At 45.5% G+C, this 27,116-nt stretch overlaps 1 protein-coding gene across 1 annotated transcript; it reads right to left on the reverse strand.

Moving 5' to 3' along the window:
* Positions 1-23,818: 23,818 nt before the first annotated feature.
* Positions 23,819-24,790, reverse strand: LOC110934172. The gene has a single exon (XM_022177360.1). The coding sequence runs from the start codon at positions 24,788-24,790 to the stop codon at positions 23,819-23,821; it is 972 nt and encodes a 323-aa protein (XP_022033052.1).
* Positions 24,791-27,116: the final 2,326 nt, after the last annotated feature.

The following is a 27,116-nucleotide window of genomic DNA, read 5'->3' on the forward strand; positions in this document are numbered from 1 at the left end:
TCGCAAACTCGGACGACATTTATCTGTTGAACTATTATTTTATCTTATTTTATTGATCCGCCTGTGGATCCATTTCAACTACTGTGATATTTATTATTACGCTTTATTTAAAAGTTGAAATGTTTCTATTCTGCTTCCGCTGTGCATTATTATATTGTGTGGATTGTCTATGACGATGCCAACTACGTCACTGTACCCCACACCGGGCCCACCGGTGACACGTGGAAATTGGGGGTGTGACATGGTATATGCTAAGAAAGAAAGAGACTGATAAAGACTGAAGATGCGAAGACTCGACATTTAAGACTCGTCAACATCTGAGGGGGAGTATGTTGGTGCAGTCATCTGTCGTCTTCGTCTTATGTCGAGTCTCGGGTTTGTTGCGGATCTGATCAGGAATGACATCAGGAAACAAGGAAATTGATGCTGGCCGTTTGAATGAAAGCTGGCCGTTTGAAATGATGCTGTCCGTTTGAAATATAATGTAATCGTTTGAATGTTATCCGTTTGAATCCCTTCCGTTTGAAGGGTGACCGTTTGAAGGATGGCATGTCATCTTCAAACAGTCAGGAGTCTTCTATATATAGTCTTCAAACGGATTCAGTTGTAACATTCTGTTTTTCCGACAACGAAGCTCCGTCGAAGTGTCTCCGTGACTGTATTTGCTTTATAATCAATACAAGAGACAATTAATAGTGAATCCAAGCTAAACTAAGACCAAATCAATGTATTCCGCCTCCGATTCGGTCGCACTCTTCTGATCGACTCATCAGGTCGTTTCACGATCCTACATTTTTTCATATAACTAAGTTTTTTCATTAGCCATTTTGGAACAGAATGCTTCCCTATAACGAAATCGTTTGTTTTTTTATGCTATAACTTTTTCTTATTATCATGAAAACCAAACTTTGTATTAATATGTTATCATTAGTTTTTTATGATATAACTTTTTTTTCTTATTTGGTACATAAAATTAGGTTTATTCAACCCGTGTAATACATAGTGTTTTAAAAAAATAACTTTTTTTTATTATTTACTATACAAAATTACATTTATTTAACCCATGTATTACACAAAATTTTTAAAGATATAATTTTTTTATTATTTGGTATATAAATTACATTTGTTAAATTCATACAATACACGAGTTTTTTAAGGATATATTATTTTTATTATTTAATATATAAAATTACATTTAGTAAACAATGTAATACACTGAGTTCTAACTTACTTTTAGATAAAACAAAGATTTTAATTATTTTTCATGAGTTATCTCGAATGAAAGGGACACTTAGCGTAAAATAGAAAGAAAATTTAAAAAAAGTGATCAACCACCAATGAAAGGGATTTTGTTAAGTGATGAGCAAACTGAACTTAATGAGGCTTTTAATGGTTTAGATTTCTTACTGGTTCAGCACTTAATGATTCAGACTGTTTGTTTCACGAGCAGATGTCTGAATGGTTCAGACATTTGCCTCTGAATGGTTAAGATTTATACAGAGTCTGAATGGTTAAGACCTCTAATCTGAATTGGTCAGACATTTGCCTCTAAACGGTTATTCATTATACAGGCTCTTAATGGTTCAGCACTTAATTGTTCAGACCTCTTACTAGTTTAGGACTTAACCATTCAGATGTTGCCAAACGACCAGCACCTATCAAAATTTTGATCGAGGTATGTCCATAATTTCAAAAGTTTTCATTTCGTTTTTAAAGACTTGAGAGTTCCTTTTTTATTCTCCTTATAAAGGTCATCATGGACATTCCTAAAATCATTGCAAGTACTTGAAAGCTGTAGAGGATCCTGTCGAATACCCAACTCCCGGATGACGTTAGATGGATCTTCGTTGACGTCAAGAGCCTTTATCTCCATTACTACAAAAGAACAAACCGTTAGCCTCGCCACGGGGGACCCCGGAGGGGGGATCCGTGACCAAGCTCCGGCGTGAGAGTAAGTAAATTTGCCGGAAAGATAAAGGAGCTTATTCCGATGAGTGTGTCACCGGAATATTTCCTCGTAGGTGTGAATCAAATGAACGGAATGCATGCGTGCAATAAATAAGAATGTTGGTCGGAATAAATGTAGGAGTAGTAAATGAGGGTGAAGTAAATGAGACGGTTGCTTTAGAGAACATACCTCTTTGCCTTCTCCCTCTTGCCCTTATATATAACAGTCGGTCCTTATCTTATGCACTAGATATTTCACACATGTGATCTAACGGATTTCATGGGTTCTCGGGGGGTGCAGACATGTGTCTGACCCCCAACGGCAAGATGGCCATCTTACTTAATGCTCCAGCCGGAGAAGTACATCCTTTTAGCCGAGATCCCATTCTTGTCAAACATTAAATGAGGCCTGTCCTCTTTGCTCATGGTTTTCCCGCCTTTAATAAAGGGAAAGAAGCCTTAATGGGCAAGATAACTCTATTACTTGGGCTTTCGTGTAATTGGGCCCTCGTAAGGATAACCCAGAGCGGGTAAAGTGGGCCTTCCCACTGGCCCGTCGTCAAGTCATCTTTAGTCCCTGGTTCTGAGACCCGAGGCTCATGATCCGGGGCTGAGCCATATCCGTATTCTTTAAAGGGTAGTTTTTCTTCCCAGAAAATGTGGATGCGGGCCCCACGTTGTTATCATGAGTCCCCCTATTAACCTGCCGAGTATTAATGGCGGGGTGTAATCCCCTTGATACACGTGTTCCCTTATTTGAATTTCGAAAAGACCCTGATGTGACGGTTATCACCTCTAGTCACCTCTTTAAATACACTCCTTCGCCTCTTTAATTTCTTACTATGTTTTCATCATCGTCTTCCCTTTCTTATTTTCCTTACCATTTCTCCGATTGCCACTCTCGCGTCTGTCATGAGTCGTTCCGGCCGTTCATCGATAAGACAGTTCTGACGGCAAAGGATTTGAAGTCCTTTGTTGAAACGTATATGATTCCTGAACAATTTTCTCCCTCCTTACCGGGTCCTAATGAACCAGCGGAGTGCACACCCGACAGGATCCCCATTTACACATTAGCTTTTTCCTCCTGTGGGGTTCGGTACCCTCTTTCTCCTTTCAAATTTGCTTTACTTCGTCATTTTGGTGTTCACTTTTCTCAGGTTCACCCTTTAGGATTTATGAGGGTGGTCCACTTCGAGTTATCCTGTGCAGCCGTTTCAGGGGAGCCTTCTATTCCTCTGTTCTGCATGTTTTACAAGCTAGTCTCTGATGGAGATTGGTTTACCTTTGCAAAATGGCAGAACAGTGTTTCGAGGCCTTGTTACAGTTTCATGCCCACATCTACTTATCCGAAGGATTGGAAAAGCAGATTCATCTTTGTCTCTGCTGCTATGTTGCCGGAGTCCTCGTTGCCAAAGGATCTTGATGCTGCGATCGAAGATGTTGTTCCTACCCTGTCTGCTACCGAAACCGTTCAGTGGAAGCGGATGTGCGAGAATCCGACGAGGGCGTTCACTTTTTCTGAATGGATGCTTGCCATGGGAGGATTGAGCCCCTCCTATCCGGTCCGCCCCAGGGCCTTTTTTGGCAAAAAAGGTACTTCTTTACTCTTGATCTGTTACTTGTGGTTGCCCTTTTTTATGTTTTGAAGATTTTGCAGTCATCTTTAGTGCTTCTTCCTTGCAGAGATAACTTTGTGGAGGCTACTTCAAGGTGATTCCAAAGATGTCAAGTTTGTGGTTGACAACGAGATCAATCCCGGATTGAATGCGGAGGTGCAGGTTGCTGGGGGATCCGCCCAGGCTGGGGGTTCCACTGTCGTGGGTGGTGATGAGGAGAACCCCTCTGATGAGGAGGAAAGTTCCCCTGACTTTCCTCCTGTTCATCATTCTGGCCAGAGTGACGATGAAGATGTGGAAATTCAGTTAGTTCGTAAGAGGAGATCTGCCAGTCCTCAGCCAGCCCCTGCTCCCCGCAATATCCGTCAAAAACTTCGGAGTGCCAGTGGTCAAAAACCTCCTCCTTCATCGAAAGCCATCTCCGATCTTCCCCCCGCTGGGATCAAAGGTTCTCTATCCAAGCATCTGAGGTCTTCGAGCCTAGTGAGTGCTCCTTTGCTGGTGAGTCCTGTCTCTCTTTCATTCCATCTTTCCTATTCTTGTCTTGTCTCTGATATCCTCTTTCTTATTTTGTAGGGGAGTTCTCGGGACCCCATAGAGATTCCTACTGGTCCCTCTTCTTCCCGTGTTCGGGATAAGGCCTCTGAGGTGGACATAGCCCGTTTTTTCCTCAGCTTTTGAGCTCTCGCCCTCTCATGCTACTGGGACTAGTAAACCTACTCTCCTTGAGGGTCCCACTCATCGATCCCCTCTTGCTCATCTGTTTGCTGATGCTATCCCCCTCACCTACGTCCCCAAATGGAAGGTGACTAGCTCCTCGGTGATAGGGACTCCTGAAGCTGCTAGGGACTTCTTGAACCATGCTGTTCCTCCCTCACATAAATTCGTGAATTCTGCTCTGAGGGACGACCTTTTCGAGGATCAATACAGCATGTCCCTTTGTGAGAGCTTTTTTAGGGGCGCCGGTATGTTGCAGAGGATTGACGATCTGAGGAGGGCAAATGAAGGGCTTAAGGCTGAGCTTAAGGCTTCCCAGTCTGTTGCTGCTGGACTTAGGTGCCTAGTGGTTGATGCTGAGAGGAAGTTGCAGGAGGAGAAGGTACACAGTCCTTCCCCCCCTTTTTTTATATATATTGATCTTTTGTCCAGGGGGGTTGGAGCTATGCTGGAGAGAAAAGAGCGGGCTTGGGAGCAGGAGATGGCGGTGCTGGTTGGAGAGAAAGAAGAGTTGGCTGCTGAGCTGAAGCATTTAAAGGAAGTTGGCTCCGTTTCTCAGGAGCAGCTCAACAGCATGTATGCGGACTATGGGATAACCTCTGACGACAACCAGCGATTGGCAAAGGAGAAGCATTGGCTAATTACTGAGGGTTTTGGGGCCTTCCTTGCCGCCGTTGCTCAGTCGAAGGATTTTATGGGAGGTTTAGAGGAGATCTATAGGGCTTACCGGGATGTTGGCTACCAGGCCGGCTTGAAGGATGGTTATGCCTACTCCGCTCAGGGCCTAGGCAGGAAAGAGACCCCGCTGTACAACTCCAAGGCGAAGAAGAAATTGTCTAAGTTAGATGAGGAGTTTGGCAGCAAGACCCCCACCATCCTGAAGAAGATCCTGGAGCATCCCTTAATATCGATTGATGAGTTGAAAGCCCTGTTTTCCCCTGCTGGTCCTTCCTCTCCGCCCTCTTTGTCTGGGGGTGCACCCCAGTAATTTCTGAACATTTACTTCTTTTCGATATGGTTGTAACTTAACTACTCATTCTAGGATACTTTTAAACTTTTGGTGTTCGGGGGCCTTTGTGTGCCCCCCCCCCCCTTTGGTTGCTGATTATGTAGTTTATGCTTTTTGTTGTTGTTGCCCTGTTATTTGTATGATGTTTGCCATGTTTGTTGCTTTGCAGGGGCTTTTTCTTGGGATCAAGACGGTGCCTTTCCAGAGGACCTTTGGGCTATTTTTCCAGTAGCTGAGCTTTAGTTCTTTTGGCTGAACTTGTTGTGTTTTGTTGTTTTGTATTTTGGCCAGATTTATTGAGGCTTTTCTTTGTACATTTGTTCTGTAAATGAATGAAACACGGTTTCTATTTGTAGCTTAGTTTACAAAGATATATTGTGTTTGTGGTTTGTTTAATAAACATGGATTGTCTGTTCGAGGCCAATCACTGGACAAGTTTATAATGTAAGATTATGTTTATTATCTGCTTTTTTGTCCGTTTTCTTTGGGTTAGCTAGACCCTTATTAGCCCCACGGCCGGGCTTTTGGCATGTTTGGGATGCCCTATACACGTGTGTTTGCCTGTTAGTTAGGTTCTATGGTGTCCCTGGGCACGTCTGCCTAGGTGTAATGCCCATTATTTTCTCAAAAGAGGACATGTTGACTGTCCGTTTTCATTCACTTCTTGGGGATTCATACTTCCCAGCATAAATTGTTACAAAAGATCTATTTTTGGGGGAACCCCATATTAATAATTAAATGCTACAAAAGCGGCTCGTGGCCATTTTCTTTGGGGGCAGGCCCCTCACACGTAATATTTCCTAAGCTGCATGAGGTTCCAGGTCCTGGGGACCTCCTTGCCTTCGAGTGTTTCCAATTTGCAACTCTCTTTGCCGTTTGCCCATATGACTCGGTATGGCCCCTCCCAGTTGAGGCCTAGCTTTCCGGTGCTCTCCTGCAGGCTGGCTTCATTTGCCCTTAGGACTAGGTCCCCGAGGACAAGGTTGAGCTTCTTCACCCTGGCGTTGTAATAACTTTCCAGTTGCCTCTTGTATCTGGCCTCCCTGACTGCTGCTATCTCTCTTCTTTCTTCCAAGAGGTTGAAGTTCACTCTGAGATCTTGCTCGTTTTCCTCCTCCCGGAGCTTCATTCGGGCGGTTGGGGATCCTATCTCAGCCGGGATGACAGCTTCTGTTCCGTAGGTTAGACTGAAAGGAGTCTCCCCATTGCAACCTTTAGGAGTGGTCCTGTATGCCCATAATACGAATGGTAGCTCCTCCAGCCAGCCTTTTTGTTTTCTCCCTAGTCTTCCCTTCATTCCCTTGATAACGCTTTGCTTAGCTCTTTCTACCAATCCATTACTTTGGGCGTGGGTGACGGAGGTGAATACTTGTTGGATGTGCATCTGCTCGCACCATGGCTTGAAAGTTCTTCCAGCAAACTGGACGCCGTTGTCGCTCACCAGCTCTTTCAGGACCCCATATCTGCAGATGACGTTGTCTAATACAAACCAGTTCCCCAGTGATTTTTGCTAAGGGCTTCGCTTTGATCCACTTGGTGAAATAATCGATGGCCACTACTACATACTTGACCCCTCCTGGGCCTTTCGGGAATGACCCAATTATGTCGATAGCCCATTTTTGGAATGGCCAAGATGTCGAAACTGGTATCATGGGGTGTTTGTGTCGGTGGGTCATTGGTGCATGTACCTGGCAGTTATCACACTTCTTGATCTCCTCGGATGTTGTTTCATACATTCATGGCCAATAAAATCCTGCATTCATTGCCCTTGTTACCATCGTTCTTGGCCCCGAATGCATTCCACAAATCCCTTCATGCATCTCCTTTATCACGTACTCAGCTTCTTCCATATCAACACACTTCAGGGATGGGCCCAGATATGACCTTCGATACAACTCTCCGTCAATCAGCTCATACTGCAGGGCCTTGACCCTCACCTTTCTGGCTGCTCAGTCTCCCTCAGGTAACGTCCCGTCCCTGAGGAACTTCAGGATCGGTGTCATCCATGTTTCCTGCACATTCTCGATTGCGGTTACCTCCTTCACGTTGAGGGAGGGGGCGGTCAGGACTTCTTGATGTATTGCAAAATACATCGGTATTCGCGTCGGTTTTAGTCGTTAGTTAGTTAGTTTTAGTGTCGATTTAGTTTAGAATGTACATACTATTGATTTATTTATGTTTCCAGGTTTTTCCAGCCAAAAGGAGCGAAAACGAGCCGGAATCTTTAATGGCAAAAGGCTGGCACGGAAACCGAGGAAGTCGGGAGCTGAAACGAACAAAATTTGCAGTTCTGGAGCTTCCAGGCGGTCCGCGTTGACTAAACATGCATTCTGAGGCGGGCCGCCTTGACTTAAAGAAGGAACAGAAGAAATACACCCTCTCGCGCCCCGCGTAAACTTGAACAGAAACGTGAGGCGGGCCGCGAGCATCTTGTAAAACAACTCAGGAGTTATTAGCTTAGGCGACCCGCGAAAGATCAGGAAAATACTTCACGCGGGCCGCCTAAGGTTGTTATGTCGGCAACAGTAAGCGGGCTGCAAGGAATTCTAGGGTTTTTTGGGTTAATAAATACATCATACGCATTGGCAGCCGGGTATTGACGAACTAGGGCATTCTTGGGGCTGTTTTGGCTGCTGATTGAAGGTCTTGATCGTGTCGGAGGCATACCGGAAGCTAGGAATCATCGGGAAAGCATTCTTGAGCATTCGGGAGTGAAGATTCGGGTTTCATACACCTATTTCTTGCATTCTTTGTTTGTTTAGATATTGTTAACGATGAATTCAGTTGATACCTTGGTTTTGACTTTGTTTCTGATTATGTTTTCCGGCTAAAACTCATAAACTACCTAGGCAATGATTATGGCATAACGAAGATTGGATTTTCATATGATTATTGATGTGGTTGTGATTTTTCTTGCATTGTAAACACTATGTTAGTTTATCTTGGTGCGTTTGTATGCTTGTGATTTCTTATTTATCGTGTGTTTGTTCCATTCAATTCTTGGTGACGGTCTTTATCACGGAATAGAGTTGAATTAGGGTTTTTGGCTTAGGTGAGTGTCTATATCACATAATAGGTCATTAATTCTTTAGGGTGAAAAGTGCACTAGTAACCTTAGGAATAATATTCGGTAATTAATTAAAATCAAGTGTGCTGCTAGACTCGTCGCGGAAAGGCTCGAGGATATTGGTAGGTCTAGGAGTAGTTAAAAGGAATTAACCACCCATTGTCTATCAAGCCAAGAGTAAACCCATAGTTGCTTTAGACGTTCGCGCGGCAAAGTAGAGCGTCTTACACAAGCACTTTCAAGAAACTAGAGGACGGACAAGAAATCTAGAAAACCGGTAATTTAACAACCTCTAGGGAATCTTAGTGTGCTCTTGAGAGGGATTAGGGGTCCTTAGATTTCCCTAGAGGTGAGAATTTCAAGATCCCGGTTTCACACCACATCATTATCATTTAGGAATCCATTCCGAGTTTAGCCTGCGTCTAGCCTAGGTAGTCTTCATTCTCACTGATCAGACCTTTTTGCTTGTGTTCGTGTTTTGCTTGCTAGTATTATTTTATTATTTTATCTAGGATTTTTAGAAACCCCCCCCAATTAATAAACAATTTAGTATGTCGTGTCAGTCCGAGTCTAGATAGAGTCTTAGCGTAGTCAGTAGAGTCCTGTGGGTTCGATACTCGGACTTACTTTAGCTTTACTACATTCGATCGGTTCACTTGCCGATTGTGTGTTTAGGGTTCAGGTCGAGTCTTAGTTTTATAAATTTAAAGCTTAGAGAGTCTAGAATTAGGGTAATTTAGATAGTTTTATTTGACCCATTTTCAGCACATCAAGTTTTTGGCGCCGTTGCCGGGGACTCTTGGCGATTGCGCTGATTACTTTGTTTGGACTTACTTGACATATTACGTGCTATTTTGTTTCTTTGTTTGAGTCGTAGGTGTCTAAGTATTTTAGTGTCTATTTATAGTTAGTCGAGTCGTTTAGTAGAGTCGTCTTACTTGTTTGTTTTCGGTTTTTGCAGTGGATGCCCCATACGCGCTCGCAGGGACCGCCGCCGTTGCCGCTTGCACTCAGGTCTTCCTTCTCGTCATCTACGTCTGAGGTACGTGCTTCTAGCTCTACTTCATTTTCTCAGTCCACCCCATTTTTCGATCTTACACCAAAATCTTCACCCCACAATTCCCCACCACCCACCCGCCCACCTAGTCCACCACCCGTAGCTCACATGGCCCGTAGGACAGTTTACGACCAGGCTACCACCGGCTTCGCCGGTGGTAATTCCCCCATCACCCTTCCTGAGATCCCGAACGATTGGTCTTGGCAGATACCATCATACATTATGACCGCCATCACAAATTCCTGCCAGTTCCATGGTCGTGACGACGAGGATGCCCCCGCCCATATCAATCGCATCACTCGTCTCTGCAGCACCTTCTCCATTGAGGGTGTCAATCTTGATGCTAGGTATCTTCAGGTTTTCCCGTTCTCACTTGCTGGACGCGCAGCCGTCTGGTTCGATTCCCAGCCTGCTGGCACTTTCCGTACTTGGGCAGGCCTTCGCGATGCATTCTTAGCCAAGTATTTCCCGCCAGCCAAGGCATCTCGCCTTCGTGACCAGATCCACTCATTTCGTATGGAGCCAGATGAGCCGTATCATCTGGCTTGGGAGCGTTTTCAGACCCTGATCACCCGTTGTTCTCAGCATGGTCTATCTGATTGGGCGTTAGTGGAGAAGTTCTACAATGGACTTACTCCAGAGATTAGGGCTCGTTTCGACACCTCAGCAGGAGGTCAGCTTATGGGGAAGAAGACAGTTGCAGAGTGCAACGATTTGTTTGAGAGTTTTGCCCACTCCGATATCGACTACAGCACTACCAGCAGGACTTCCATTCCTGTGCGTACCACCTCGGCCGGTCGAGGGGTAAACCAAGTTAGCTTGGATTCATCGGTAGCTGCTGCAGTCGAGAGAGCGAAAGAGGAGATTAGGCAGGAGATGAGGCAGGAGTTGAGTGAGATAAAGAAGAAAGTCGATAGGTGTGAAGTTTGCCGAGGAGGGCACGATACCATAGATTGCCCCACGCTCACTCTTGAGCAAGTAGAGTATATAGCTGGTCAGCCTAGGGGTCCCACGAATCCGTTCAATAATTCTAGTTCCAACTGGCGAGGTAGTGGTAATTCGAGTGGGTATCGTTCGTCTGGAAACCCTCCTGGGTTTTCATCTGGTCAGTATCAGAGTAGAGGGCCTGGTATTTACACGCAGTCTAGTTCAGGGCAGTTTAGTGGGTCGGGGTCTAGTGGTCAGTTTTCGAATAGGGGACCGCCTCAGGAGAGTCAGGGTGGTGCGAAAGCCCCTGAGGTTAGCACGAGTAGGTTAGAGGAGATGTTTGCTCAGATGATGACGCGTAGCGATGCATTCATGAAAAATCAGGAGCAAATCAATAAGAATAATGACCTTCAGTTCAAAAATCAGCAGGCCGCCCTCCTCGACCTTCAGAGGACAGTAGGCGGAATTGCTCAGCAGTTACAGGAGCACCCACCGGGTCAGTTTTCGGGAAACACTTTCCCGAATCCAGCGAATCAGTCAGCGAAGGCGATTACGACCCGTAGTGGGAGGAGTGTAGGAGAGGTAGTGAGAGAGAGAGAGGTTGAAGAAGTAGAGGAAGAGGTTGATGAGGAGATCGAGATGGAGGCTCCAGGCAAGGTGCACACGAGGCTAGCCCCAGCAAGTACAGCACACGCCGAGGAGTCGCCAGTAGAGCAGAGAGTGGAGAGACAGCCGACGAGAGGTCGGCCGGCACCCGTGATTGATCATTCCCGCCTTCCATTTCCCGCCCGTGCCAGACAGCAGAAATATGCTCAGGAATACGGGAAATTCCTTGAGATGTTTACTCAGTTGAAAATCAATCTTCCGTTCATCGAGGCGCTTCAGTCTATGCCTAAATACGCGAAATTTCTTAAGGATCTTTTGAAGCGTAAGGAGAGAATCGGTGAGCTTTCGAATATTCCACTGACAGGGGGTTGTTCTGCGGTAGTCTTGAATAAGCTACCAGAGAAGTTGACTGACCCCGGCACATTCACGATTCCATGTTTCTTCGGGGGAGCCGCTACCCCTTCTCACGCCTTAGCCGATTTAGGAGCCAGCATCAATCTGATGCCATTCTCGTTGTATGAGCGTCTTGGTCTAGGAGAGCTTACCCCCACGCGCATGTCATTATCCTTGGCTGACCGATCAGTCAAGTATCCTCGGGGGGTAGTAGAGAATTTGTTGGTGAAGGTCGATAGGTTTGTGTTCCCAGTAGACTTCGTTGTGCTTGATATGGAGGCCGATGAGAGAGTTCCTATTATTCTTGGCCGTCCATTCCTTCGAACCGCAAAGGCGATCATTGACGTCTTTGACGGTAAGATTTCTCTTCGTGCAGGTGACGAGGTTGTCACATTTGAGATCGATAGAGCGATGCAGCACCCTAGTTGTGGAGATGATGTTAGTGGGCCGTGTCATTCCGTCTATTTTCTTAATTCATTCATGTCTTGTGTCGACACGTGCTTCGAGTACATTAGTGGAGCCGATCTGGTAGGTGAGGGAGTTGTTGACAAGCATTCTAAGGGTGAGGTAGACGAGGTAGAGGAGGAGTGTTTAGATGAGAGCGATGAGGTTAGTGCTGAGCCATTAGGGCTAGATGCGATTAGTGATGAGAGTACTCCGGTAGAGATTCCACCGCCCTTAGAACTTAAGGTTCTTCCATCCCATCTCGAGTACGCGTTCTTAGGAGAGAAGCCGGATATGCCTGTCATCATTTCGTCGAAGTTGACAGAGGAGGAGAAGTCGAGGCTGATTGAGGTGCTTAGAGAGCACAGTGATGCGATTGCATGGAGGCTATCCGACATCAAGGGCATCAGCCCTACCTTTTGCACGCATCGCATTCTGATGGAGGACGTCTTCAAGCCTGTAGTACAGCCACAGCGTCGGTTGAATCCGAACATGCAGGAGGTAGTGAAGAAGGAGGTGATGAAGTTGTTAGCGTCTGGGTTGATCTACCCCATTTCTGACTCAGCTTGGGTGAGTCCTACGCAGGTTGTCCCGAAGAAAGGGGGGATGACGGTTGTTCTGAATTCGAAGAATGAGCTTATTCTGTCTCGCACTGTTACGGGTTGGCGTGTATGCATTGACTATCGAAAGTTAAATGACGCCACTCGTAAAGATCATTTTCCGCTCCCATTCATTGATCAGATGCTTGAGCGTCTCGCGGGTCAGCAGTTCTATTGCTTTCTCGACGGGTTTTCGGGTTATTTCCAGATTCCTATTGCACCAGAGGATCAGGAGAAAACCACTTTTACATGTCCATATGGCACCTATGCGTACCGACGCATGCCGTTTGGATTATGTAACGCTCCTGCTACATTTCAGCGTTGTATGATCGCGATCTTTCAGGATATGGTCGAGAGTTCGATGGAGGTTTTTATGGATGATTTCTCAGTGTACGGTAATTCTTTCGATCAGTGTTTAGTGAATCTTGAGAGGATGCTGAAGAGATGTGTGGAGACGAAGTTGATGCTGAACTGGGAGAAGTGTCACTTCATGGTGACTGAGGGGATTGTGCTAGGGCACAAGATTTCGAGAGCAGGTATTGAGGTTGATAGAGCGAAGATAGATACGATTAGCCAGCTTCCTCCGCCGACTAGTGTCAAGTCGGTTCGTAGTTTTCTCGGTCATGCGGGATTTTATAGGCGCTTCATTAGGGATTTTTCCAAAATCACTCGCCCCATGACACGACTGTTGGAGAAGGACGTTCCTTTCGTCTTTGACGAGGAGTGCCTTCGAGCGTTTGAGTTTCTGAAGGAGAGGTTAGTGAGTGCACCGATCCTCGTATCGCCTGATTGGAGCTTACCATTCGAGCTGATGTGCGATGCGAGTGACTACGCAGTTGGTGCGGTGTTAGGGCAGAGACGGGAGAAGCATTTTCACCCGATTTACTACGCGAGTAAAACGCTGAATGATGCCCAGGAAAATTACACCACCACGGAGAAGGAGTTGTTGGCGGTGGTGTTTGCGTTCGATAAATTCCGATCATATCTCGTTCTTTCAAAGACCGTCGTGTTCACTGATCATTCTGCTCTTCGCCACTTGTTTCAGAAGAAGGACGCGAAGCCGCGTCTCATACGATGGATTCTGCTTCTTTCCGAGTTCGACATTGAAATTAGGGATAAGAAGGGGGCAGAAAATGTGGCGGCAGACCACTTGTCTCGCTTAGAGGATCCGAAGCGTGAGGAGATTCGTGAGGAGGCGATAGGAGACAGATTCCCTCACGAGTCTATTGATGCTGTCACGGCAGGAGCCGTAGACCTTCCGTGGTTTAGCGATATCGCCAATTATTTGGCCGACGGATTTGTGATGGAGAGTTTGAGTTTGCAGGAGAAGCGCAAGTTGACGAGGGACGCTAGGAAGTACATTTGGGACGATCCCTATCTCTTCAGGATAGGCGGTGATAGAGTCTTGAGGAGATGTGTGAGTAGAGAAGAGGGCGAGAGTATCCTGAGGCACGTGCACGAGGGATTGACCGGCGGACACCATGGCGCGCATGCAACCGCGCAAAAGGTGTTTGATTGTGGTTTTTATTGGCCGACAGTAGTAGATGATGCGGCCGAGTTTGTGAGGAAGTGTGACCGGTGTCAGCGAACCGGTAACATCTCATCCAAGGATGAGATGCCCCAGAATCCCATTCAGGTATTAGAAGTCTTCGACGTTTGGGGCATCGATTTCATGGGACCATTTCCATCTTCGAGTGGAAATCGGTACATCCTCGTTGCGATTGATTACGTTTCGAAGTGGGTGGAAGCTCAAGCTTCGCCCACTAATGACGCACGAGTGGTGGTGAGATTCTTGAAGAAGTTGTTTACGCGATTTGGTACGCCTAGAGCCATTATTAGCGATCGCGGCACGCATTTTTGTAATGCGGTTATGGAGAAGGCGTTGGAGAGATATGGGGTTACGCACCGTTTGTCCACCGCGTATCACCCACAAACGAGCGGTCAAGTGGAGAATGCAAATCGGGGAGTGAAGCGAATCTTAGAAAAGACAGTAGGGAAGAGTAGGCAAGATTGGTCCGACAAGTTGGACGATGCGTTGTGGGCTTTCCGAACCGCCTACAAGACGCCATTAGGGACGACACCGTTTATGGTCGTCTACGGGAAAGCGTGCCACTTACCGGTCGAGTTAGAGCATCGGGCTCTTTGGGCGCTCAAAACGGTGAATTTAGATTTGACCGAGGCCGCTAGGAGACGGTTTTTCCAACTCCATGAGTTAGAGGCGCTTCGTGACGCCGCGTATGATCGTTCTTGGAGTATCAAGGAGAAGTCGAAAGCGTTGCATGATAGGAAGTTGCGGAAGTTGAAGGAGTTTAAAGTGGGCGATCGGGTGCTATTATTCAACTCGAGGTTGAAATTGATCGCCGGGAAGTTGAAGTCGAGGTGGTCCGGGCCGTACGTCGTGAAGGAGGTTTTCCCGTATGGTACCATTGAGTTGTTTGATGAGGAGAGTTCGCATGTGTGGAAGGTAAATGGGCATAGGTTGAAACATTACATAGGAGGTCCTATCGATACCACCGAAGAGGAAACCGTTCCTCTTTCGGACCCGCCTAGCACCGCCCCGTAGGTTCTTGAGTGAAAACTCAAGTGTAGAGTTTGTATATTGCGTCGTTGTCCGTGTCGTGTCTTTAGTTTAGCTTTTGTGCGTTTTTTGCGTCATTTGTGTCGTTTTGTGTGTTTTTGCGTCGTGTGTGTGTCGTAAGTGTTTTGCAGGATTCATCACCTTTATCGGAGCTGACATCGATCAACCAACAGTGGCGCAGGTACGTTTAACGCTAAAAACTCGGGAATAAATGCAGGGGGTAAAAGGGTAATTAACGAAAATAAATTATGCTGAAACGGGCTGCTACTGTTAAAAAAATTGCAGATCTGCACTATCCAGGCGGCCCGCGTAGGATTCTTCCTTACTTCATGCGGCCCGCCTGGACTTGCAAACAGTTTCAGCATTACCAACCACTCGCGGCCCGCCTAAACTAACTCATACACTTCACGCGGGCCGCCTAAAAGTAAAAGAATTCAAAAAAAATATTAAAGCCTACGCGACCCGCCTCACCGTTACTTAACATTTCACGCGGGCCGCCTACGCTGCACAGTCGGTTCCTCTTTCAAAACCCCCAAATCATACCATTTGAAACCCTAACTCTTTTGCACTTTCCCCTCCGGCGAACCAACACCTCATAACCGCCATTTCCATCACCGTTGTCCACCATCTCCACCGATTATCTCCGCCACAGCCATCACTACCACCATCCATCCATCCACCTGCCACCCGTCACAACCACCCTCTATCCGCCACAGCCATCACTACCACCATACGCCATCGTTTTTCACCACCAGACTCCACCACCTTCTTACACCACCACGCACCACCTGTCACTGAACCACCATCACCGCTGTGCATCCGCCATCTGTTTTACCATCAGGTTCACTCGGTTCGGCCTAACAGGTATGACTTCTGTACTAATTTGTTGAGTCGAGTCAGTGTTTAGGTGTCGGGTCAGTAGTTAGTCATTGTTTTGGTTATTGTTAGGTGTCGTGTCAGTAGTTAGTTTAATGTTTAGGCGTCGGGTCAGTTCCGGTTCGAATTATGGAGCCCAGTTCTGTGTGCGTCAGTTTTGTACAATTATGTTCGAGTCAGTCTGTGTTCGAGTCCGTATTTTCTGCGTGTTGAATATTGTCAGGGTGCGGGCGGTACAGGGTTGGTTTGTTTGTATCGATTGCTTGTTTTGAGCGACGTGCGCGTGGGGTATGATAGATAAATATAGGAGGGGTGGTTTTGTCCGCGGATTGTGCGATCACATTATTAGGCGCGGACAGTTGTTTTAAGATAAGTGTGGGGAGGTTTTTCGCGCCATATCATAAAAAAGTACCATTTTCACCCATTTTGCGCGAATGGCCTCCATTGCTTCCACGCTTCGAGGTTAGTCTTGATTTCTCGGCACTTAGGATTGCTCGGGGGCGAGCAAGGTGCCGGGAGGGGGTCATTGTTGTAAATTTTTGTAAATGAGTCATGAAGTGTCATAACGTCTACTTTTGCGTCGTTTAGGGTCTATTAGTGTGTTTCGAGTCATAGTTGCGTCTTGTTAAGTCGTGTCATGCGCGTACTATTGCACCGCTCGATTTTAGGCCACGTTGCCCGTACTCAATCTCCATTCGGGCGAGGTTGGCCTAGTTTCGGGTTGTTGTGTAATATGCACTTGTATCGAACGACGGCCGCGAACGAAATGCTATACGGCCGTCGCCCGATTGTACACCATTATAATATTATTTTATTATATATAATATATATATATATATATATATATATATATATATATATATATATATATATATATATATATATAAAAAAACAGAAAATTCCAAAAAAATCAAAAAAATTCAAAAAGACCAAAAATAGCTTGTGATTACTAACGGTTCACCTGTTTTGCATGTTTGTTTGATTCTTTGTGAACAGGATGTCAGGTGAAGGATCATCGTCTGGTACCAAGCGCAAGAGGCGCACTACTCGTTCACAGACGGCTGCACAGGAGCAGCCAGGTGCTCCGGTGCTTCGGGAGATTAGGTATAGGGATGCTGGGACCCCACACAGGCAGAGTGAGAGGCTGGTTGAGAGCCCGTTGCTGCGTTTTGAGATAGGGTCATACGAGTACATGAAATTTGGGGCATTGAAGAAGGTGAGGTTGTTAGAAAGTAGGAGGATTGACTGGGAGTTAGTTAGGAGGTTAGGGCAGGTTGAGAGAGTTCAGGAGCTTCTGGGAGATAAGTTTAGGTGGGCGGTGGAGTGTGAGTGGCCGCAGTATCTAGAGCTGACTATGGAGTTTCACTCCACATTCATTTATAGGCACCCAGGGGGGTTTGATCAGCCAGATGTAGTGTCGTTTGCATTAGGCAAACAGGTTTACAATATGAGTCTGATACAGTTTGCAGAGGCGACAGGGTTGTATTCGGCTGAGGAGGTTGGGTCAGATGAGTTTAGAGGTTTACTGAGGCAGGTGTTGAGAGACCCGGCAGAGGCATGTGTTGTGAAGGAGGATTTAGCACGTTTCTGGCGCACCATTGCTGTTTCACCATTTTCTAGCAATTTGGTGGCGTCAGACATTAGGGATCCGGTTTATAGGTTCGTGCATAAGATTTTGTGTTCTACGTTGATAGGAAAGCACGAGGGAGATAAGGTGAACCAGCACAGTTTGTTTTGTTTGATGTGCATGGTTGAGAGGCGGCCGGCCAACTTAGCTAGTATTTTGGCGTGGTCCTTGGCGAGGCCGAAGAAGGGCGGTGATACGGCCAGGTTGTATGGTGGGCCGTATATCACCATGTTAGCAGCCAATTTGGGAGTGTTTGCTGAGTTTCCAGCAGATAGGATGACTGCGGGACCTGCTCCATCTCTTGTGGAGTTGAGGAGTCTACAGCTAGCCAGGATTGTCACATTCACTGAGCCGCTAGCATGGACAGAGACTCTGCCAGCACCACCGTCTCCGGATCCGACTGCCGAGGAGGCAGCGACCACTACGATTCCGGAGCGGTACCAGGTGCCACTTCAGCGACATCAGCTCCCAGCACGGGAGTATCCATTCAGGCAGCCGCGGTCGGAGCCGCTTACTCTAGAGGGTTTGTATGATCGGGTCGAGCAGGTTAGACATGAGATGCAGCTGGGTTTTCAGGGTCTTTATGATTACTTTCAGTTACAGCTACCACCAGCATTGCAGCCACAGCAGGGGGGTCCCGCTGGTGGAGAGGAGGAGCAGGATAGTGGAGATGCATGAGGATGAGCAGCAGTGATTACAGCGGTTATATCTTTTGTTTTATTTTTATGCTGTTTTTGATCCTCGATAGTCGGTTTGTATAAATACGATATATTTGGTTGGTTGGGTTTTTGGGTTGGATGATACTTGTTGGTTGATGCTTTGATTATATATTATTTTGGGTTTGGTATGTTTGATTTGTTAGGTTGTTTTGCCGTTTCCGTTCGCGTGTCCGAGTTAGTACAGTTTGCTGAGCGCGTTTTGGATTGGAGGGCATGTGTGGTATCGACTGGCATACTGACAGTCTCACATATGATTCAGCTAAGTCGTTCCACTTGTATACTTGTATATTTATTTATTTATTTTTGTTTTTAGGTTTTAGGAGTCAGGTTTACATCCTTGCATTAGGGACAATGCAACATTCAAGTGTGGGGATGGGAACTTTTAGTTAGTGAGTATTGTTTTTGATTAAAAAAAAAATCCAAAAAAAATAAAAAAATAGAAAAAAATGTCTTTTGAAATAAGAAGTTTGCAAAATAAAAACGGAAAATGATAGAAAAGTCGGGTTTTTGATCGGGTTCAAATAATAATAATATGAGATAAAATATTCGTGCTTGTGTCTAGCTTGGGATGCGCGGGTAGGCTTGATTCGGTTTCGGGTTCCTTTGATATTAATTATACCTAATTGTCGGTCTACTAGTGGGTTCTCATCTAGGGAAAGTGGGGAAATTGAAACCGCCAATAATAGTATAAGGGATGCCGTTATAAGCTAAGATCGTTAGAGTTTTTGGTCATTATCTCGTTGGAAAAAAAAATAATAAATAAATAAGCGAGCTAGAAACTAAATGAAAGTAGCCATTCTATGTAATCTGTGGTTGGGGATAGCGACTCTACAGCCGGAATACCGCTAGAATGTGTGAAATCGACCTTGCAAAATAAATAAAAAGTACCGAGGCCTATGTAATCTGTGGTTGGGGATAGCGACTCTACAGCCGGAATACCTCTAGGATTAGGGAAAGCAACGTCTAAGCTCGTAAATGAAAAAAAAATAAATATAAAAAAAAAATGGAAAAATAGATTTGATTTTAAACTCTCTTGATCTTGGTATAAGGCGGTTAGGAAATAACCCAGTGGTGGTTCCTTTTGTCCTATAAGCTTGAGGGGGGAGTAGGTGGACTTGCAATTCGTAGCGTGAGACCCTAGGTGGATTGACCGAACTTGAACCTAAATTGCATGATAAGGGCTTGAAACCGGGTTGGGTTTAAGAGGATCATTATACTTGCAATCGCGGCTAACACGAGTATCGATTTAATAAAATAATCTAAGCTTTTGTCCCGATCGACTATCTTGACTATGATTCCGTTTGCATTATTCTTTTTCGAGGACGAAAAAAAGATAAGTGTGGGGATATTTGATGTATTGCAAAATACATCGGTATTCGTGTCGGTTTTAGTCGTTAGTTAGTTAGTTTTAGTGTCGATTTAGTTTAGAATGTACATACTATTGATTTATTTATGTTTCCAGGTTTTTCCAGCCAAAAGGAGCGAAAACGAGCCGGAATCTTTAATGGCAAAAGGCTGGCACGGAAACCGAGGAAGTCGGGAGCTGAAACGAACAAAATTTGCAGTTCTGGAGCTTCCAGGCGGTCCGCGTTGACTAAACATGCATTCTGAGGCGGGCCGCCTTGACTTAAAGAAGGAACAGAAGAAATACACCCTCTCGCGCCCCGCGTAAACTTGAACAGAAACGTGAGGCGGGCCGCGAGCATCTTGTAAAACAACTCAGGAGTTATTAGCTTAGGCGACCCGCGAAAGATCAGGAAAATACTTCACGCGGGCCGCCTAAGGTTGTTATGTCGGCAACAGTAAGCGGGCTGCAAGGAATTCTAGGGTTTTTTGGGTTAATAAATACATCATACGCATTGGCAGCCGGGTATTGACGAACTAGGGCATTCTTGGGGCTGTTTTGGCTACTGATTGAAGGTCTTGATCGTGTCGGAGGCATACCGGAAGCTAGGAATCATCGGGAAAGCATTCTTGAGCATTCGGGAGTGAAGATTCGGGTTTCATACACCTATTTCTTGCATTCTTTGTTTGTTTAGATATTGTTAACGATGAATTCAGTTGATACCTTGGTTTTGACTTTGTTTCTGATTATGTTTTCCGGCTAAAACTCATAAACTACCTAGGCAATGATTATGGCATAACGAAGATTGGATTTTCATATGATTATTGATGTGGTTGTGATTTTTCTTGCATTGTAAACACTATGTTAGTTTATCTTGGTGCGTTTGTATGCTTGTGATTTCTTATTTATCGTGTGTTTGTTCCATTCAATTCTTGGTGACGGTCTTTATCACGGAATAGAGTTGAATTAGGGTTTTTGGCTTAGGTGAGTGTCTATATCACATAATAGGTCATTAATTCTTTAGGGTGAAAAGTGCACTAGTAACCTTAGGAATAATATTCGGTAATTAATTAAAATCAAGTGTGCTGCTAGACTCGTCGCGGAAAGGCTCGAGGATATTGGTAGGTCTAGGAGTAGTTAAAAGGAATTAACCACCCATTGTCTATCAAGCCAAGAGTAAACCCATAGTTGCTTTAGACGTTCGCGCGGCAAAGTAGAGCGTCTTACACAAGCACTTTCAAGAAACTAGAGGACGGACAAGAAATCTAGAAAACCGGTAATTTAACAACCTCTAGGGAATCTTAGTGTGCTCTTGAGAGGGATTAGGGGTCCTTAGATTTCCCTAGAGGTGAGAATTTCAAGATCCCGGTTTCACACCACATCATTATCATTTAGGAATCCATTCCGAGTTTAGCCTGCGTCTAGCCTAGGTAGTCTTCATTCTCACTGATCAGACCTTTTTGCTTGTGTTCGTGTTTTGCTTGCTAGTATTATTTTATTATTTTATCTAGGATTTTTAGAAACCCCCCCAAATTAATAAACAATTTAGTATGTCGTGTCAGTCCGAGTCTAGATAGAGTCTTAGCGTAGTCAGTAGAGTCCTGTGGGTTCGATACTCGGACTTACTTTAGCTTTACTACATTCGATCGGTTCACTTGCCGATTGTGTGTTTAGGGTTTAGGTCGAGTCTTAGTTTTATAAATTTAAAGCTTAGAGAGTCTAGAATTAGGGTAATTTAGATAGTTTTATTTGACCCATTTTCAGCACATCACTTCTACTTTGACTTCTCTTGCCAGGTGGTCGAATGCCACCGAGGCCAACTTACTGAGGGCATCAGATTTTCTGTTCCTTCCTCGGGGGATGTATTCTAATTTGAAAGTCTTGAATGTCTTGGCTGTTTCCTTTACTTTCGCTACGTACTGAGCCATGATGTTGTCTTTGGCTTCATATTTTCCTTGGTACTGTTTTACTACCAGTTGTGAATCAGTGCTGGCTTCCACATGCCTCGCTTTCATTTTTTGTGCGAGCCTCATCTCTGCCAAGAGGGCCTGATATTCTGCAGTGTTGTTGGTGTTTTCGAAGTCCAGTCTTATGGCGTATGTCAGCTCAATCCCCTCGGGGCTTATCAGTGTGATGCCTGCCCCGCCCCCTTCTTCACTAGAGGCCCCGTCGGTGAGTAACTTCCACACATATTCGTCTTCCTTTTCTTTTTCTTCTTTCTCCAAAGCTTCCCATTTTAAGAGTTCTCTCTCTTCATCCTCAGGGACTTCTGCTAAAAAGTCGGCAAGTATCTGCCCCTTCATGGCTGTCCGAGGCTTGAATTCCAAAGATTGTTCTCCTAGCTCCACAACCCATTTAGCCAACCACCCTGACAGCTCCGGCCTCCTGAGTACCTTTTGGAGAGGTTGATCAGTCATCAGGACAATCTTGTGTCCTTGGAAGTACCTCCTGAGTCTCCGGGATGCGAAAACAAGGGCTAATGCCAGCTTCTCCAGGGGCATGTAACGTTTCTCGGGACCTTTAAGTGTTCTGCTGATGAAATAAATGGGGATTTGCTTCCCTTCACGTTCTACCATCATTACTGCACTTATGGTCGTTTTCGAGGCTGACAAGTATAGGAGTAGGAGTTCCCCGGGCACTGGGGTGGCCAACGTTGGGAGCTTGCAGATGTAAGTTTTCATTTCTTAGAAGGCAGCCTCAGCTTCTGGGGTCCATTTGAACTTGTTCGTCTGGAGGCAGTCCTTTAACACTTTCATGAAAGGGAGGGTCCTGTCGGCTACCTTTGATAAGAAACGGTTTAATGCTATTAACCTCCCGTTTAGTTGTTGAATGTCCTTCAAGGACCTAGGAGATCGCATCTCAGCCACAGCTTGGGTTTTCTCCGGGTTTGCTTTGATTCCTCCTTTAGTGACTACTACTCCCAGGAAACTCCCCTCCTCTACTCCAAAACAACACTTCCCAGGGTTTAACTTCATGTTCACATCTTGCATAGTGCTGAGAGTTTCAGCTATATCATCTATCATGGCCATCTCCGTCAAGCTTTTGATGACAATGTCATCGACGTATACTTCTAGGTTCCTTCCCCGTTGTTCCCTGAACAGAGCGTTCATGAATCTCTGATATGTGGCCCCAACATTTTTGAGACCGAAGGGCATCTTAGTATAGCAGAATGTCCCTTCGTCTGTGATGAAGGCAGTTTTTTCTTCATCCTCTATTGACATCTGGATTTGATGGTATCCCTTGTAGGCATCCAGGAAGCACTTTAGAGGGTACTGAGACAAAGAGTCTACCTGGACGTCTATTTCTGGGAGGGGATAACAGTCCTTAGGGCACGCCTTGTTCAGATCTTGGAAGTCGATGCACATCCCCCATCCCCCGTCTTTCTTTTGAACCATGACCGGATTGGCGATCCAGGACGGATACTTCACTTCTCTGACTATTCCTGCCCTGAGCAGTTTTCTGATTTCTTCACAAGCAGCCCTTCTTTTGTTGGGTCCCATGCTTCGCTTTTTCTGTCTTACCGGCTTCGCCCATGTGTAAATGTTATGCCGGTGTTCAGTTAAGCTCCTGGGGATTCCTGTCATGTCTCCATGTTGAAATGCAAACACGCCTATGTTGTGGAGAAACAGTCAGGGCACTCTTACATTTGTCACTTAGGTGACTTCCCACTTTGATCGTTTGTTCTGGGAACCTGTCGCAAAGGACCCACTCTTCTACTCCCTCTTTCCGTGGCTTCTCAGGTGCTTCTTCTTTGGATACGGAAGAAATTACCTCAAAAGAGGATTTTACCCAGGCTAACCCCTTCGGTGTTTGAAACACTAAAGCTCCATGGGGGGGGGGGTGGATGCCTGTGCTTGTAAGTCCCCAATTCCAGGTCTTCCTAAGATCGCGTTGTACTTCGAGGGTGCCCGGACCACTGTGAAGGTCAGGTTTATCGTTCGGACCCGATCCCCTACCCCAACTGTGAATGGGAGCCTGATTTTTCCCAGGGGGTGTGATACACTGTTGTTGAATCCCACTAAGGGGATGGAGTCTTCTTCAAGCCGATCCCTTACATCTCTGTCGAATCTAAGGAAACAATGTTCGTATATTACTTCGACACCGGACCTTCCATCCACATGTATTCGAGATACCTTGTGGCCAGCTATTATGGCTGAGATGTTTAGGGGTAGTCGTTGCACTTCATTTTCTTCTAGGTGTGGCATAAGGATGGGAGCTTTCATGCAGTCCGGGGAGCCCAGGATTCTGGCCTTTACACTCCGGGTGGTATCGAACTCATTCCTCCTTCTAATCATATCAACATCCGCCCTCCCAGGTTCCCTTGCATCTCTTCACTTGCGATCCCCTCCCCCTCCTTAATTTCCTTAACCAAGTGGGCCAGCCTTCCTGTTTTTACTGCGGCCTCTATCTCTCTTTTCAGATACATACAGTCATCGGTTTTGTGCCCAAAACCTTTGTGGAAATCACAATACTCGTTTGGTTGTGCCTTCGGCCCGGGTTTTATGGGTGGTGGCCTTGGGAGGGAGTTCTTCACCCTCTCAGTGGCCAGTATCTCGCTTGGGGTCTTGGTGAGGGGGGTGAAACTATCGGAGTAAGGAGGGGGACCCCTCCCTCGGGGTCTGTACGGGGAGTATGAGGGCCTCGTTCTGTCATGCAACATTCTATCAAAAGCAGGCTTTCGGGAGTAAGGTGTACCTTTGTCAGGGAGCTTTGTGGCTGGGGTGATCCTCCGAGGTGTGACATCCGTCTCCTTAGCTTTGTTGACTGTATCTTTCCCTCTGACAAAGGCTTTGACTCTGTCCATAAGGTTGTCAAATGAGTGGGGGAACTCCTCCCCCAGTTTCTCACACAGCTGTGCATGCTTCAACCCGTTTATGAAACTGCTGATCTTCATGACCTCCGGGACGTCTTTGATGTTCATGCTTTCCTTGACGAACCTCTCCATATACTGGTCTATTTGCTCATTGTCCCTCTGCCTTATGTGGAGGATCTCATTTGGATTCTTGACCACCTTTCTCTGCTGACCAAAGTTCCTGAGGAACTTCTCGCTTAACTCTTCATAACTATCAATTCCCCCCGGAGGGAGGCTGTCAAACCAGAGCCGGGCTCCCTCCATCAGAGTTTGTACAAACATGTGGCACCATACGGGCATGGACCGTCGTCCAAGTTGCCCCGCTCCCCTGAAGGCATGAAGATGATCTTCAGGGTCTCTTGTCCCGTCATACCGGCCAAAGTTTGGTGGTAACTTTGTTTTGGGGGGCATTGGTGCTTCTGCAATTCTTCATGTGAACTTCGAGACCTCAGCTAAGTCCCGTGGTAGATAGGGTTGATCCAGGCCCTCATCACTTTGATTATCCTTTTCCTTCCCTTTTTCCTTCGACTTCTTTCCTGTGATGAGGTCCCCCTTTCCTCTGAAGACATTTGTCTGAGGGCCGTCATGAATGTTTCCAGTGGGTCACCGTTGTTGTTCTTGTTTTGGAGGTCTGTTCCTTCTTGGTTGGAAGGTGTGTCAAAAGAAAGTCTAGCCCTGAGGCTGTCAAGTTTTTCTTGTCTCTTTAAATCTTCAAGGCACTTTGTTAACTTCTCTCTATGCATGGCCACAAAATCTGGAGTGATATGCTCCGTTCTTTGTGGGTTTTCCACCTGGTTCTCGTTGCCTTCTTCATGGGTTACGTCCTCTACAGTGACCCTATCCAAATCATTTTGTGCCGTTTGGGTGATAAGTGAGTTGGGTGGAGTTGCCATGTCGTCGTTGGTGAGATAGGCTGCTCTTAAACGTCAGATTTTGATGTGGGAACACCGGACAGGCTGAGGTCCCACGGATGGCGCCAATGTCGAATACCCAACTCCCGGATGACGTTAGATGGATCTTCGTTGACGTCAAGAGCCTTTATCTCCGTTACTACAAAAGAACAAACCGCTAGCCTCGCCACGGGGGACCCCGGAGGGGGGAGCCGTGACCAAGCTCCGGCGTGAGAGTAAGTAAATTTGCCGGAAAGATAAAGGAGCTTATTCCGATGAGTGTGTCACCGGAATATTTCCTCGTAGGTGTGAATCAAATGAACGGAATGCATGCGTGCAATAAATAAGAATGTTGGTCGGAATAAATGTAGGAGTAGTAAATGAGGGTGAAGTAAATGAGACGGTTGCTTTAGAGAACATACCTCTTTGCCTTCTTCCTCTTGCCCTTATATAACAGTCGGTCCTTATCTTATGCACTAGATATTTCACACATGGGATCTAACGGATTTCATGGGTTCTCGGGGGGTGTAGACACGTGACTGACCCCCAACGGCAAGATGACCATCTTATTTAATGCTCCAGCCGGAGAAGTACATCCTTTTAGCCGAGATCCCATTCTTGTTAAACATTAAATGAGACCTGTCCTCCTTGCTCATGGTTTTCCCGCCTTTAACAAAGGGAAAGAAGCCTTAATGGGCAAGATAACTCTATTACTTGGGCTTTCGTGTAATTGGGCCCTCGTAAGGATAACCCAGAGCGGGTAAAGTGGGCCTTCCCACTGGCCCGTCGTCAGATCCAATAATTTTTTTCCCCAGTAGATTCATATATATGTTTTCACAAAAATTCTATAAATTATATATAGGTTCTCACTAAAAATTTCAAATTGAGTGGGTTCCTATAAACCCGATAAATAGGGCTATATCCGTACTGCATGAAAGACAAATGCACATGATCTAGATCAAAATGTAAATCATTTTTAGTCATCGATTTTCATAGGTTGTTAGTATAAAGCACGACTTGACTTGTATGATTGCTACAAAAATAACATGAATAATCCGTGGTTGAGTCATATATCTATCATAGTTATTCTCTCGAGCTTATAAAGTTTGTTTATAACAAGGGATCATATCAGTTGCTGCAAGGAATACACTTGCGGTTGCTGCAGTTTTGTGCTTTGTGGGATCAAAATGGGTGGCTTATTTTGTTTACAAAAACTTCCATTTTCATGATTATAATCATGCTTTTCAATGAGACTTGTTTTGTCATGATACATTGATGTGAAGAGGTCTTGATGCCCATATATTTATTAAAGATCAATAAAGATAATGATATATATTTATTATACGTCGGAATTTAGAACAAATCATATTTATACCTACCCGTACATAAAATATGCACGTAAAAAATAGTTTTTAAGTAAAGGAAGTATAGGGGTAAACCGAAACAAAATATTAGTAAAAAAATTAATAGGTTAAAAACTTTCGTAAAACAGTGCCAAGTAGCACCAGTGCCACAACGGCATCGACTCTCAACATCGTAAAAATAAAAATAGATAAAATGGGAAAAATTACACCGAACGAAAAGCATATTTAAAATCGTTGAACCACGCAAACCTATTACAGTGTGTTAATGCGAAGAAATTAATTAACCAGAAACGTAAAACGTAGAAAATAATAACTTAGTCGATCTAGGACCCGCCCGTTGCGGCGAACTTGTCAAAGGGGGAAAAAATGGACACGTTGCGACGGATCTGTCAAAAAATAGAGCAAAAAACGTTGAACCTCACATGCACGCTACGACGTGTTAACTCGCAAAATTTAGAATGAAACGTAAAACTTACGAAAGAT

The sequence above is a fragment of the Helianthus annuus genome, chromosome 4, assembly GCF_002127325.2.
Source record: "Helianthus annuus cultivar XRQ/B chromosome 4, HanXRQr2.0-SUNRISE, whole genome shotgun sequence".
In the NCBI taxonomy this organism is placed as follows: domain Eukaryota; kingdom Viridiplantae; phylum Streptophyta; class Magnoliopsida; order Asterales; family Asteraceae; genus Helianthus; species Helianthus annuus.

Bases quoted from the DNA above. Each gene is read 5' to 3' on its own strand.
- LOC110934172 (XM_022177360.1), bottom strand. From the start codon at position 24,790: ATGCCCCCCAAAACAAAGTTACCACCAAACTTTGGCCGGTATGACGGG.